This window comes from Tympanuchus pallidicinctus, unplaced genomic scaffold (assembly GCF_026119805.1).
Source record: "Tympanuchus pallidicinctus isolate F22 unplaced genomic scaffold, pur_lepc_1.0 scaffold20, whole genome shotgun sequence".
NCBI classification, from domain to species: Eukaryota; Metazoa; Chordata; class Aves; order Galliformes; family Phasianidae; genus Tympanuchus; species Tympanuchus pallidicinctus.
In genome coordinates, this window is record NW_026294722.1 from 13,628,177 (window position 1) to 13,640,742 (window position 12,566).

The 12,566-nt window shown below is 54.5% G+C and overlaps 1 protein-coding gene across 5 annotated transcripts in view; it reads right to left on the reverse strand.

Annotated features, from left to right (window-relative positions):
* DLGAP4 (DLG associated protein 4) overlaps positions 1-12,566 on the reverse strand; it is a 155,006-nt gene that overhangs the window by 33,745 nt on the left and 108,695 nt on the right. The window contains exon 1 of one of the 5 annotated variants that reach the window (XM_052683691.1): positions 6,907-7,022. The exons of the other annotated variants lie outside the window; for them this stretch is intronic. Coding sequence (XP_052539651.1) covers positions 6,907-6,937 — 31 coding nt within the window. The 5' untranslated portion in view covers positions 6,938-7,022. Of the gene's footprint in view, positions 1-6,906; positions 7,023-12,566 lie in introns of those variants that run through there. 5 annotated transcript variants of the gene reach the window in all.

The window sequence follows — 12,566 nt, forward strand, 5'->3', positions numbered from 1 at the left end:
GGACGCGCTCCCAGCAAAGCCAAAACAATTTAAGTCAGGGAAGATTCCCTAACTGACCTCCACTCCCTCTTACAGCATACGCTGACCAGGAAAAACTTATTGCTACTGGGGAGCCCTTGGGACAGAATGTCAGTTTGCAGTGTGCCACAGTTGGGCTTTAAGTCACAGGCTCCTCTACTTGTCTATAAATTCAGCCAGCCACATTTCTCAGGTAGCCCAAACACTGCAGCAAGTTACATGCTTGGTTTAGAGGCAGCAAGCTTGAAGGTGCAAGCTACAGGACAAAGGCTAGCTGGAGTGAGAACATCTGCACCCAACACAGCAGCTGGAGCACAGCAGTACTGACCATGTTCACCACCAGCAGTGGCTAAGCCTTCTAGGATAACACTGCACTGAGCAGACCTACTCTGTTCCTGTGTGATTCAGTGGGAAGGAGATGCCTGTCACCCTTGGCAGGAAAAACAGTGTGCAGTCCTAGCACAGGCTGACTTGTGGCATGCAGAGGCTGGGCAGTCATCAGGATGGCAGCTGTTTTGTGATAAGGCAAGCTGGCAAAAACTGAGTCAGTTCAAAGTGATGCTGAAAAATCATCACATCGTAAGAATTATAATAAAACACACTGAACAGGTACCCTTAACAACTACAGCAGAAGTATAAATCCACCACCCAAGCGAGCTGCTGTACACAACACTTACCAGCTCCTACCTCAGCTTGGTGACATCACTTCACATGAAGAAGCCCGAGTCAAGGCCTTAACAGCAACCCATGTCACTGACATTAAAACAAGCTGTCCTGTGATACTTCCAGGTCTTAGTCTGACACCTGCCACCTGCAGATACCATTGGCTCAAGCTGCAGAGGAACACAAACCTGCATGCTTCCACCTGCAGGATAGCCTCTGAGGGGCACCACATTTCATAAACCACTGCTTTACCCCTCCAGAACAGTTACTTCATTCTTCAGTATGGCTTCAGTGTTGCTGGCACACAAATTCACTCAGCAGAGCTGCGACCACATTTGCTGGCTGTGAGAACAACTGCCATCACCCATACCCAACCATGTTCGCTAGGAGATCAAGAGCTAGAAGAGAGCAGAACGTGTGATTTAGTGTGAGCCAGACCTTGCTGCAGTGCAAAGACATTACCAACAAAAGGGAAGAATCTGAGAGAAATGGAAACAATATTTGGAGATAACCAGTCTCTGAAGTTATTTTGAGAGCTGCCTCTCCCAGCAGCCTAAATATTCAAAGACCTTAAAAAACAGGGGAAAAAAAAATAAATCAAAGGTAAGCACACAAATAGCCAGAAGAAAGCAGACAGCATTTCAAAGTTTGCTGCTGTCACAACACCAGCAGCATAAATGGCTGGCCCCATTCTGTCCTAACAGGAGGAGAGAAGCTCAGCTCAAAGCACAGCACTCTGAAGAGGCAAGGCGACAGACACACATCTATGTCACCCTGGACAGGTAAGGAATGGGTTCCCCTGCGCAGCCAGCAGCCTTCTCTCCAGGTGAGCCAAATGACCCAAGCACAATAGCAGCAGGGTGAGGGCCAGGTTGTGGCTCCCACTGGTCAGGGGAGGCTGCCCCAGCTCCGCACCTTGCCCTGGGCCTCCTGCAAATGGGCTGCAGTCAGAAAGCCACATCCTGCTGCGGCAGGGAGCGTGCAGGGCAGCACTGTGCATCCCCACCTCCCCAGGGAGGGCCAATGCAGCAACCACTGATGCCCTCACACTGGCGCACCTGCTGGCAGCCACGAGCTGCTCCCAGGCAGTAGGGCCCCCAGCCCTCACACCATTACTGCTCAGCAGGCTGGATGCTTGCACTTAAAAATGACCTGGCTCCCTTTTTTTTTTTCTCCTAAATCTGATGCCTTGCTTTGATTCAAGGAATAACTTCTGCAAGAGTAGAACTGCACCAGCCTGCATCAGCAGCCTCCTCTCAGCAATACAGAGCTTTTTGGAGCACTTGTCTCTAGTATGCAAGTTAACAGAGAAGTGATAAAGGCTAAAGTATGGCATAACATCACTATTAGCAATGGCAGCCAACAGAACGCCCTAAAGGCTTGCCCTAAAAGATTTCCGTGTGTCAGTGAGATGCAAACACTGGAGCCTGGTGCCAACTGCAAATCCAAGGCCAACAGCAGCAGCACTGTGGCTGAGGCAATAGGCTGCAGGTTACACCTCTGCACTGCCTGCTACTTGGGATTTCCCACCTCAAGACCTTTCTCTTGGCACACTGCAAACTGAAAGATCAATAAAATTCAACGGTTTCAGATCCCAGCAGCTACTTTGTCCAACACCACAGCTCTGGATGCACAAGCACTGCCTGTCACTCTTCTCCCAAGTGACCAGGACAAGCAGCTGCTCAGGCACTCAGGGAAGAAGTTCCCTGCCCTGAGTCACCAGCACCAAAGCTGCCTTCTCCCAGGACAGTCACCCCACACACTCTATGGGGCTGGGCCATTACACCAGCTGCCAGGGAGCTCGCTTCGCTCTGACCAGCAGTGCTAAGAGGCATAAACCTGAGCCCAGGGTTGTTCCTAGAGTGGCAGGTCAAGCAAGAAAGCGCTGGTAGTCTTTCAATACAGAGCACAAAAACCTGGAAAAGTTCCTGGACAAAACCATTGTGACTCGAGACCCCACGTTTAGGCCAAACTGAGGGACTGAGAAAAGCCTCAGGGTTCAAACAAGAGAAGGTTTCCTAACAAAACAGGGACCAAAGCAACCTTCCAGGTGGCAGGGAGAGCAGCTGCACAGCAGTGTGCTGGCACCCAGGCTGCTCTGATGCACGCTGCCCTGGCAGAAGCAGACCCAGTAGCCAGGCAGCAGGGCAGCTCCTCACCAGCACCTTCAGAGGAGAGCTCACAAACCCCACAACTCTGCCATGCCTGGGACATTTCCTCAAGCTTCAGACATCAGTAGTTACCTTATTCATAAGGCTTAGGAGAGATGGAATATCCACGCTGTAATTTCTCACTTTTGAGTCTGAATGGAATGCAACCATAGATATTCCCACCCTGGCTAGGAAGTCTGGGATCATCTGCAGCTCAGTAACACCTCAGGTGGGCTACATTCAGTTAGAACCTCAATTGCTCCCAGAATATAAAAAATAATGCAAATAACTTCCTCAAAAGTTTGACTAACCTCAAGACAACAACTTCCATTGAAAATTCCCTTTTATCAATTTTTAAATACCTCTCAGCTTTCATTAAGTGTCACCTGCACTGTGACAGCATCAGTAGGAAGTCATACTCAACTTCTAGTCTTTGCTTTAATTTTACACTCTGACAGGCTCACACAACTAAGAATTTACCTTTGAAACACTCATCACTGGAGTTTCTTGGTCAGCCTCAAACTGGAGGCACAACACAGTAACTTAAGCTTTGATCTCTTACAATTAGGCTTAAAAGAAAAGATCACTGAAATGAAACCTGAACTTCTTAATGAAGAGTGTTAAATAGGACGTGCAAGACAGACAGTCAGCATGTCCTTCATGTAAATATTAGAGGTAATTTAAATTTATGTATCCTTATACTATTTCTCTTCAAGCACTGCTGTCTGATGGAGCAAGCTATGTCCCGTTTCTGTTAAGTCCACCGCAAAGAGACTTTAAAATCTTTGTTGGTGTTGCAAGAAGAGGTGACAAGCTTAACCCCTGGGACCCTGTATGCCAATGAGGAGCATCAAGTTCCTGCGTGCACCCTCTGCTTAGGGGGAGCAGCAGTGTGCAGGCTGCGGCACTTCAACTCATGCAGGTGTCAGGCGTCCCTCCTGCATCTGGTATGCTTACATGGGGATTTCACATTGTGAGACCAAGCAAAGGGCCTGGCAGGGCAGGAGGAAATCCAAACTTATCTTCCTCCAGAGTACCCAAACACTGCAAGGACAAATTCAGGGAGACCTGGCAGAAGGTAGCCAGAGTCTTATCTCCAACAGAAGTTGGAAGAACCTCCAGAAGGAATTTCACTTACTCTCCTGGGTAGAAAAAGGCATGTTGAGTGCACTTCCCTCTCCAGCCCTGTCCAGCAGTCACCTGCTCAAGTTTCAGACCTTCAGTGAAGACCAGCAGCTCAGAGAGCAACAACACAGTGCTGCATTCAAGTCCCTACATAAGCTCACTGTTAAACAGCGCTGGGTCAATCTGTCCTTCCCCCGCTCGCATGTTCCAGGTGACTATACCAGCATATCCTGAGATAAACTTCCCCACTGCATTCCTGCTTCAGTACCACCTGCAGGTGAGGACCATCACCCCAGGGCTGCTCCTCACCTACCCCAGACAGTGACTGTCAGCCCATCCTGCAGTACGGAACCACTGGTACTGCCCTATCCTGGGGCAGAGATGCAGAGGGCTGAGCTGAGGCCCAAACTTCAGTTCTGGAGTAATCGCTCCCTTCACCTACTGCTCCTCCAGGGAAGGAAAGGTTCGCTAGCATGCTCATCTGCACCAAGTGCCCAACAATTCATTAATGCTGCAAAAGGAATTGACACAGACAGCACCAGCATGCCTGCTCTCTCACCAACAAGCACAGCTGCAAATAGTTTTGACTTCCGCTTGGTTAAGGACAATTTACTTCCAACACTCCAGCATTGCTGTCCCCTCACTGCACCACGAGGTGCAGAGCAGGAGTGGAGGATCAGCACCTTCTGGGAGCTGTACCAGAGGGACCCAAGTTCACTGCTACTGTCCCAAGTCTCAGTACAGCCTTCACTTGATCCAATAGCCTGAACACTAATCTCCTTCCAAAGCAAGCCACAATTATACTTAGTATTTCTCCCCTTCCTTTCTAAATCTGCTCTGACAGAAAAAACAGTGACAACTTTCCACTGCAGATATTAAAGTGGATTTTTCTTGAACAAGGCCACCCGCCTGCACAGCCTTAATCCTTCCAGCTCACATATGTTACTGTAACTTGCACTGCGCTGAATCCAATTATGCCTCCTCAATCCATTAAAAACATTTGAGGCTGTTTTGCAGGTTGCACACAGCACCACTGAGGCCCTGCAAATGGACACAGAGAGCACCTCTAGGCCCAGCAAGTAGTTATCTTCCAGCCGCGAGGAGCTGGGCTCCAACAGCACACATCCATGCAGGACACAAATAATGAGTTGGTTCTTGTGAGTGCTCAGCAGTTATTAGTTCTCTATTAAAAGCACAAAGAGCTCAGAGCTCACGGAGCACCAGGTCTCCAGGCACAGCACAGCAGGTTGGAGCTTGGAGCAGCAGGTGAAAAACCCTGAGTTAAGCAGTCAGAAGAGCCCATGGACCTGATGTGCACATGCAGATCTGGCAGCTGAGCTCCCAACTGCTGACCCACCCACAGCTGCAAAGGCCAAGGCAGCTCAGCCAGCAGCTGACTGCCTGCTCCACAGCCGGGGCCACGCCACAGGCACAGCCCAGCGTGCCCTGCAGTGCGCCTGTTGGACCTGGAGCTGTGAGGGCTGCACGACTCCAACTCTCTCCCCCCATATTTTCACTACCCTCCAGACTGCAAATCCACAATGAGAACTCTGAGGCCCGCAGTGTGGACACATCTCTGCTACACAGAGAAGTCAGGTACCACCCTGAAGAGATCTACAGCACTGTAACTTAACAAAGAACGTGCTTCTAGGTTCTCCGTGCCTCCAACACCTGTCCAACACACGTCCTCCTGACTACCACTGCAGAATACACGCACACAAATTACCTTTTGGATGTGAGCCCTGGTTGCAGACACTTTCCCCACACGCTGACAGCAGCCTGACCTCCTCCCAGCACCCGCTGCAGGAACAGGCACCAAGCAGACCCCACAGAACCAAGTCTGCCGATTGGCACAAACTGGCAATCTGGCTCATTACCATTCCACATGGTTGGACTTATTTTTAGGATCCAATGCTACATGGAGTAGGATTTTTTTTTATTTTTATCTCTTAACTGGGGAGTTACAGCCTAGGAGCCAGAGATCCTGATTTCATTCCTGACTCAGACACACATTTCCCAGGGTCAAGGTCCATATTCTCACAGAATAAGTGAAATGGGTTCTGGAAACAATGCTCTTCTTCGAGCCTTTCAATAAAGGCTGCGGTAGAAACTAAGAGTTACAGTCACTCAGAACTCTAGATGTGAAACCCACCCAGCCTTGACACCACGCTGCCTCCAGAGCTATGTGTGCTGCTCTGTTGTGAAGCACCCAGCCTAAGGCAGGAGCCCTGGAGGAGGACACTGCACCAGGCAGCCCCAGCCGAGACCCGGCCTCGTCCCAGGCCAAAGCAGCACTTCCCAACAGAGAACGCCAGCCTGGCACACCGCTGAGCGTCAGCCTTTAGCAGCAACAGGCACGGAAAGCATCAGCCTTCGGCACCCAGACAATACCCTTCCTCAGCGGGAGGCAGAGCCCCACCGGCTCCCTGAAAAGGATCAGCAGCACATCAGGAAGCGCGCGATCCAGAAAAACGCTATTTCGTTTCCTTCGGCATCGAGGGGCCGCTCGACGGGCCTAAGCGGCGACCCGGGGCGGCCGGCCGCTGACCCCCCGCGACCCCGGCCGGCTGATGGGAGCGCGGCACAGCCCGACCGCCCGGCGCTGCCGTTCCTCCCCGCCCGCCGCAGTCCCGCTCCCGCGGGGAAGCTCAATAGCAAGCGAGACCCGGGGCCGCGCCTCCCGCTCCCACGAGAAGCGTCCCTCGCGCTCTGCCGAGCAGCGGCACGGCACGGCCGGGAGCGGAGCGAGACTCGGCCGGGAGCCCCGGAGCAGCGAAGAGCCAAGCGGGGGAGAAAGGAAGCGGGGAGGGCGAGGCGCGGGGGAGCCCCGGGGGCGGCGACCGGGGCAGGGAGCGGCGGCAAGCGGAGCAGGCGGGGAGCGGCGGCCGCCGCGGAGCCATGCAGGGCCCGGCCCGGCCCCCCGCCCGCCCGCCGCGCCCCGGGCACTCACATTGCTTCAGGAGCTCCAGACACAAAGCCATGGGAGACACAAAGGAGGGGCGGAGGGGACCGGAGAGACGGGGAGGCGCGGGGCGGGGGCGGTCGGCCCGGCCCCACCGAGCGGAGCCGCGGGGCCGCTCGGCGCGGAGAACCGGCCCGGCGGCAGGAGGAAGGGCGGGCGCCGGGCGGGCCGCAGGCTCGGGCCACGCTCGCTGCTCCTGCGGCCGGCGAGACAAGGGAGGAGACGCGCACCGCCAGCGCCGCACTCACCGCGCCCGCCCGCCGCTCCGGCTGCGCGCTGCGGGCGGGGCCGCGCCTTAAAGCCGCGGACCGCCCCGCGCGTCACCGCCCGCACCCCGCGCAGGCGCGGCGGACCCGGCGGCGGTGCCCCTGGCCCGGCCCGGCCCGGCCCCGCCCCGCCCCGCCCCGCCCCGCCCCGCCCCGCCCCGCCCGCTGCCCGCGGGACGTTCTCACGCCCGGTCCGGGGCCGTGCTGGCAGACGACTGGAGCGCCACGTGGAGGACGGCGGAGGGAAACCGGCGGGCGGGGGAAATAGAAACAGAAAGCGCCCGGGCCGGAGGTCGCGGCGCTGCGCTCGCCTCCCGCTGGCGGCCGCCAGAGCGGGGCTGGCGTTCCTGTTCCAGCCCCGCTGCCGAGCTTTGTCCTGGCCATCCCCAGCTCGGGGCCGCTCCCGTGCGGCCGGGAGCATTTAGCAAGGTGGGCTGCTCTTGGTGGTCCCGTTTCACCTTTGCATGCACACGGACACAACTACTGACTGCAGTCAGCAATAGTGGTACGCCGTGAGAAGGATGTGGCTTCTGAGCATGTTACTGAAAGGAAATGCTGGCAGCCGCCTTCCTTTCCTGCTTTGTGTACGGCCACTGCTGGGAGGTGGCTCGGACCACAGAGCCATGCTCACTTCTCATCGTTAAGGCTGAGCCACTTTTGCCTGCCCTGCATCTGCTGGCGCGTGTGCGGGGAGCACCAGGGGCAGCCTCACTGCTGCAGAGGACGGAGGTGCTTCGGTGTGGAGGTAACAGCAGGGTTATGGCCATGGAGCAACATCAGGGACTTCCTGGGAAGAGGGAGCAGCTTGGGCTTGGTTGTGGATTTTCCATAATAACGACGAAAAGAGATGAAAAATGAGAAGATGAGTATGGAGAGAAACAGTTGTTACAAATTTCTTTGTGTCTTATGGTCATATGAACAGATCACGGAACACTCATACCTTCCCTTATTCCTTACAAGCAGTCATGGAGCATATACCATAAATCTTCTCTGGTGTGCGCACATGCACAGACCACTCTCTCTCTAATCCCTTTCCTGCTGGTATGTCAGAGAAAGCTATTTCTGGAACGTGAAATCTAGGTCAAAAAGAAGGAGAAAATCTAAAAGCACTGATAACAGTCCCTCTCCTCAAAGACCATACAGGATGAGCCCTGGTCGACACAGTCAGCTGCTCAGCGCAGCCTTTCATGCCCTGCCTGCGCTGTGTCCTGGCTGCGCTGCGGTTCCCTTTGCAGCCACACCACAGGATTTTCTCCCGAAGAGGAGAGTGCTGTTCTCCAGCTCTGGGCATGCTGGTGGCCTCTGTTTGGCCAGCTGAGGGAGCACAGTGTGCCTGCCACCCTGAGAGCTGCAGAGGGGGAGGAAGGATGTTGGACCCTTCCTCCCATCCTATTGCTACATAATTTTCCTGGAAACTATGGTAACTCTTTCCTCAGCGAAGCAGCCTTTGTGGACCTGCTCAGCTGCACAGTGTGGGCATTTTCTCACTGTTCTCCTCCCTGCAAGAGCCTGCATGGGGATGCCTGTGCCGGGGCTGGGATCTGCCCCTCCCAGTGCACGGTTCTTGGTACAGCAGTGCTGCTGGGAACCATGTCACTAACTCAGAGATGAAGAAAACAAGCCAACAAGCAAAAAGCAATGCAAAGAGGTCAGAAGGGTGACTGTTCTGTCATGCGTTTGGGGGTTCTGTAAGCCAGATAGAGCTCTTGTGAACTTAGCAAAGCTGCAGCCTGCAGATAGGCACAAAGTGTGCACAACCCTGGTGGCTGCTGCAGGGACAAGGCTTGTGCCTGGTTCTGGGTGGGGGGAAGGACTGGCCTTCCCTTGGCTCCTTCAGCTCTGGGTATTGCCGTTCCCTTGCTGAGCTAGGCTCAAGGCTTGCACTCTCTGCTCCACCAGATCTGCTGCGTTGGGGCCAGCAGAGAGGAAGAACTGAAGGGCCGCTGCCCCTGGAGCTCACACACTATCAGGGATAGCTTTTGTCTCAGGGATCTGTAGCAAAGACAGGTCAACAGGAGAGGCAGATCTGCATACCCTGGCCTCCCTGAAAGAGCTGGGCACAGTGCAAGGAGATGGGAAACAAGACAGGCTGATGAATCCCAGGGCAGGGTGTCATCATGAGCAAGACTGATACTACAAAAAGGATTAGAGAAGAGCTCAAGTACGAACTGGCCTGGTACAAGACTTCCCTGCTGCCACTGTGTCATTGCTTGGAGGCTGGGATTGGGTCTTGCCCTATTTTGCTCTGCTTTGCTTTCTGCTTTCCCTTTTCCCCTGGACATCAAGTATCCAGGGCCCTTTGAGGGCAGCTCGGTATTACCAAGCAGTCTATTAATCATGCAATTCCTAGTGATACTTCTAATAGAAAGGCACTGGAGCTCTCCATAACGCACAGGGGTGAGAGGGCCGTCGGCAGAAAGCTGGCAATTAGTTGCATAGGTTTCACAGGGCTTCTGAGTCTCCTGCTTTGAGTCTCTTGCTTTTCTGAGTCTCAAAGCTTTGTTTAAGGCTGATCAAGGGCAGCTCATCATCTGTCTTGCTGGCTGTCAAATGGGAGCTAATTGCCCTGTAATGCACAAGTGACACCAGTTTGTGGGAGGCACGAGCAGCTTGTCAGAGGGGTAACAGCTGTCAGGCCTCTCCCACCCACCAAGCACATGCAGGCTGCAAACACCAGGCCTCCCAGTCCTCTGTGACATGGAGCTTGCTGCACGTCCTCAGCTGGGGGCTGAATCCTCACAACACTGCTTAACTGCTTTGATTCAAACCCTGCACATTCCTCAAAGACAGAGAAGTCTGTGGGAACTTTGGAGACCTGCTCTACAGCACAGCAGCCACCAGTCACAGCCTCACTGATACACATGGGTGTTTGCAGGAGGAACTGAGACCGGGTGACTGACTAAAGATATGACTGCTGGCCAGATATGCCTCCTGCCTTTCCTGTCATACATGCATACAAACACAGATGCCCCTCTGGTGGTGCTCCCCACCCCCTCCATCATATCTGCTTCCCCCTCGAAGTTCCTGTAGCTTATACAAAGGGATGGAGGATATTTTGGAAATTAGCAAGTTTCTGCTGCTTGTATCACATGCGCAAGGTGGCAACTAGTGCTTTGCTTGGCCTGATCATGTTTCCCAGCATTCACCTGGGCTTGTGGCAGAGCTGAGCCGTGCTGTTAGGAGGAGCAGGATGGGAATGGGCTGCACTTCTCGGCTGCTCGCACTCCCCTTTCCGCTCCTGCTTCTCCTGCCCACTGCTGGCAGAGTGGGCACGCTCTCTGCTCTCCAGTGCTCTGCCAGCTGTGTCTGCATGGAGTCTCCTCTGATGCTGCCCTATGCCCCTGCAGATGGGTGCTAGTCCCCCTTTTGCTGGGATCAGCCTGCCCAGCAGGACCTGTCTGGGTGTCCCTGTGGGTGACCGCTTGCTATTTGCCTTGTGTCTCCAGCAGCATGGCGCAGCCCTGGTGGGACATTGGCACCTGCTCCTCCTGCCTTCTCCAGGATGTGCCTGGAATCCCCATATCAAAGGCATCACCTTTTCTAACCTGTGTTCCCAAAATGTTTTAAATGTTTTCCAAGAGTTATGCAGCCTCCTTTCAGCCCACCACAGAGCTCTTGGCTCTAGCCAAAGCAACAAGCTGGATCTACAGCCTGAAACCACATGTCCTTAGCAGCCTGGCTGAGGACAGTGAGCTACTGCTGTAGTCCCAGACAGGTGACACAACAGAAAGAATGCAGCAGGTGTGTAGGGTGGGCAAGATGGGAGCCCTCAGCTTCACTGTTGTGGACAATCCTCACCTCCGAGCTGAGGCACTGACACCCAGAAAGGAGCTCAGAGGGACATGGCATGCCAGCTGAAAGGCTGCAGTGAGAACAGAGCTGCCCTTGCCCTGCAGCTTCATGCCATGATACCTGCTGGCTCTGCCTTTGGGAGCCATTAACAGAAGCACTGTTTCCAGAGCAGTGGCCCTTCCTGTCCCTCACTATCACATACAGAATCACAGAATTGTAGGGGTTGGAAGGCACCTCTAAAGACTGTCAAGTCCAACCCTCCTGCTAAAGTGAATTCCACACCACAGGTTGCACAGAAAAGAGTACAGGTGTGTCCTGAGTATCTCCAAAGAAGGAAACTCCACAGCCTGTCTGGACAGCCTGTTCCAGTGTTCCACCACTCTGACAGCAAAGAAGTTCTTCCTTGTGTTAGTATGGAACTTCCTCGGTTTCAGAACCCACTCACCTTTTGCAGGAGAAGAGTGGACCACTGGTAAGTGAATTTAAACTGCTGCTGCAGGCTGCATGAGGTTAACGCAGCCACCAATGTGTCCCTGGGCCAGGCTGTGCTGGTCTTGTAGCAGGGAGCCAGTACTTGCTTTAATCTGTGCCCTCCAAGGCTTTTGTGATGCCCAGTGCTACTGGGTCTGAGCTGCTCCCAGTATTCCTTTCTGGGTCAGGCTGGCAAGCCCAGTGCCCTGGCAAAGTGGCTGCCTCACTCCAGAGGTGGTGCTTGGGGCACAGTGTGGGGAGTCAGCTCCTGGAACTGCTCGACAAAGTGCTGCAGTGCTGGGAGAGGTGACACCGCTGGTCAGGAACAGCTGGAAGGAGAGGAAGGCATCCAGAGGGACCTGGAGAAGCTGGAGAAGTGGGCCCATGAGAACTTAATGAGGTTCAGCAAGGCCAAGTGCAAGGTGCTGCACTTGGGTCAGGGCAATCCCAGGTATTTATACAGACTGAGGAAAGGACCTGAAAGCAGCCCTGCGCAGAAGGACTTGGGGTCCTGTTAGATGAGAAGCTGGACATGAGGCAGCAGTGTGCGCCTGCAGCCCAGAAGGCCAGCTGTGTTCTGGGCTGCAAGAAAAAGGGGCAGCCAGCAGGAGAGGGAGGCGATCGTCCCCCTCTGCTCGGCTCTTGTGAGCCCCATCTGCAGCGCTGCGTCCAGGCCTGGGGCCCCCAGCACAGGAAGGACGTGGAGCTCTGGGAGCGGGTCCAGAGGAGGCACTGAGATGAGCAGAGGGCTGGAGCAGCTCTGCTGTGAGGAAAGGCTGAGGGAACTGGGCTTGTTGAGCTCGGAGAAGAGAAGGCTGCGGGGGGACCTCATGGTGGCCTTCCAGTGCTTGAAGGGAGCAGATAAACAGGAGGGGGAACGGCTGTTTACGAGGGTGGATGGTGATGGGACAAGGGGAAATGGATTTAAAGCGATACAAGAGAGTTTAGGTTGGATATTAGGAAGAAGTCTCTCACTCTGATGGTGGTGAGGCACTGGCACAGGTTGCCCAAGGAGGCTGTGGATGCCCCATCCCTGCAGGCATTCGAGGCCAGGCTGGATGTGGCTCTGGGCAGCCTGGTCTGCTGGTTGGTGACCTGCACACAGCAGGGGGCTGGAAC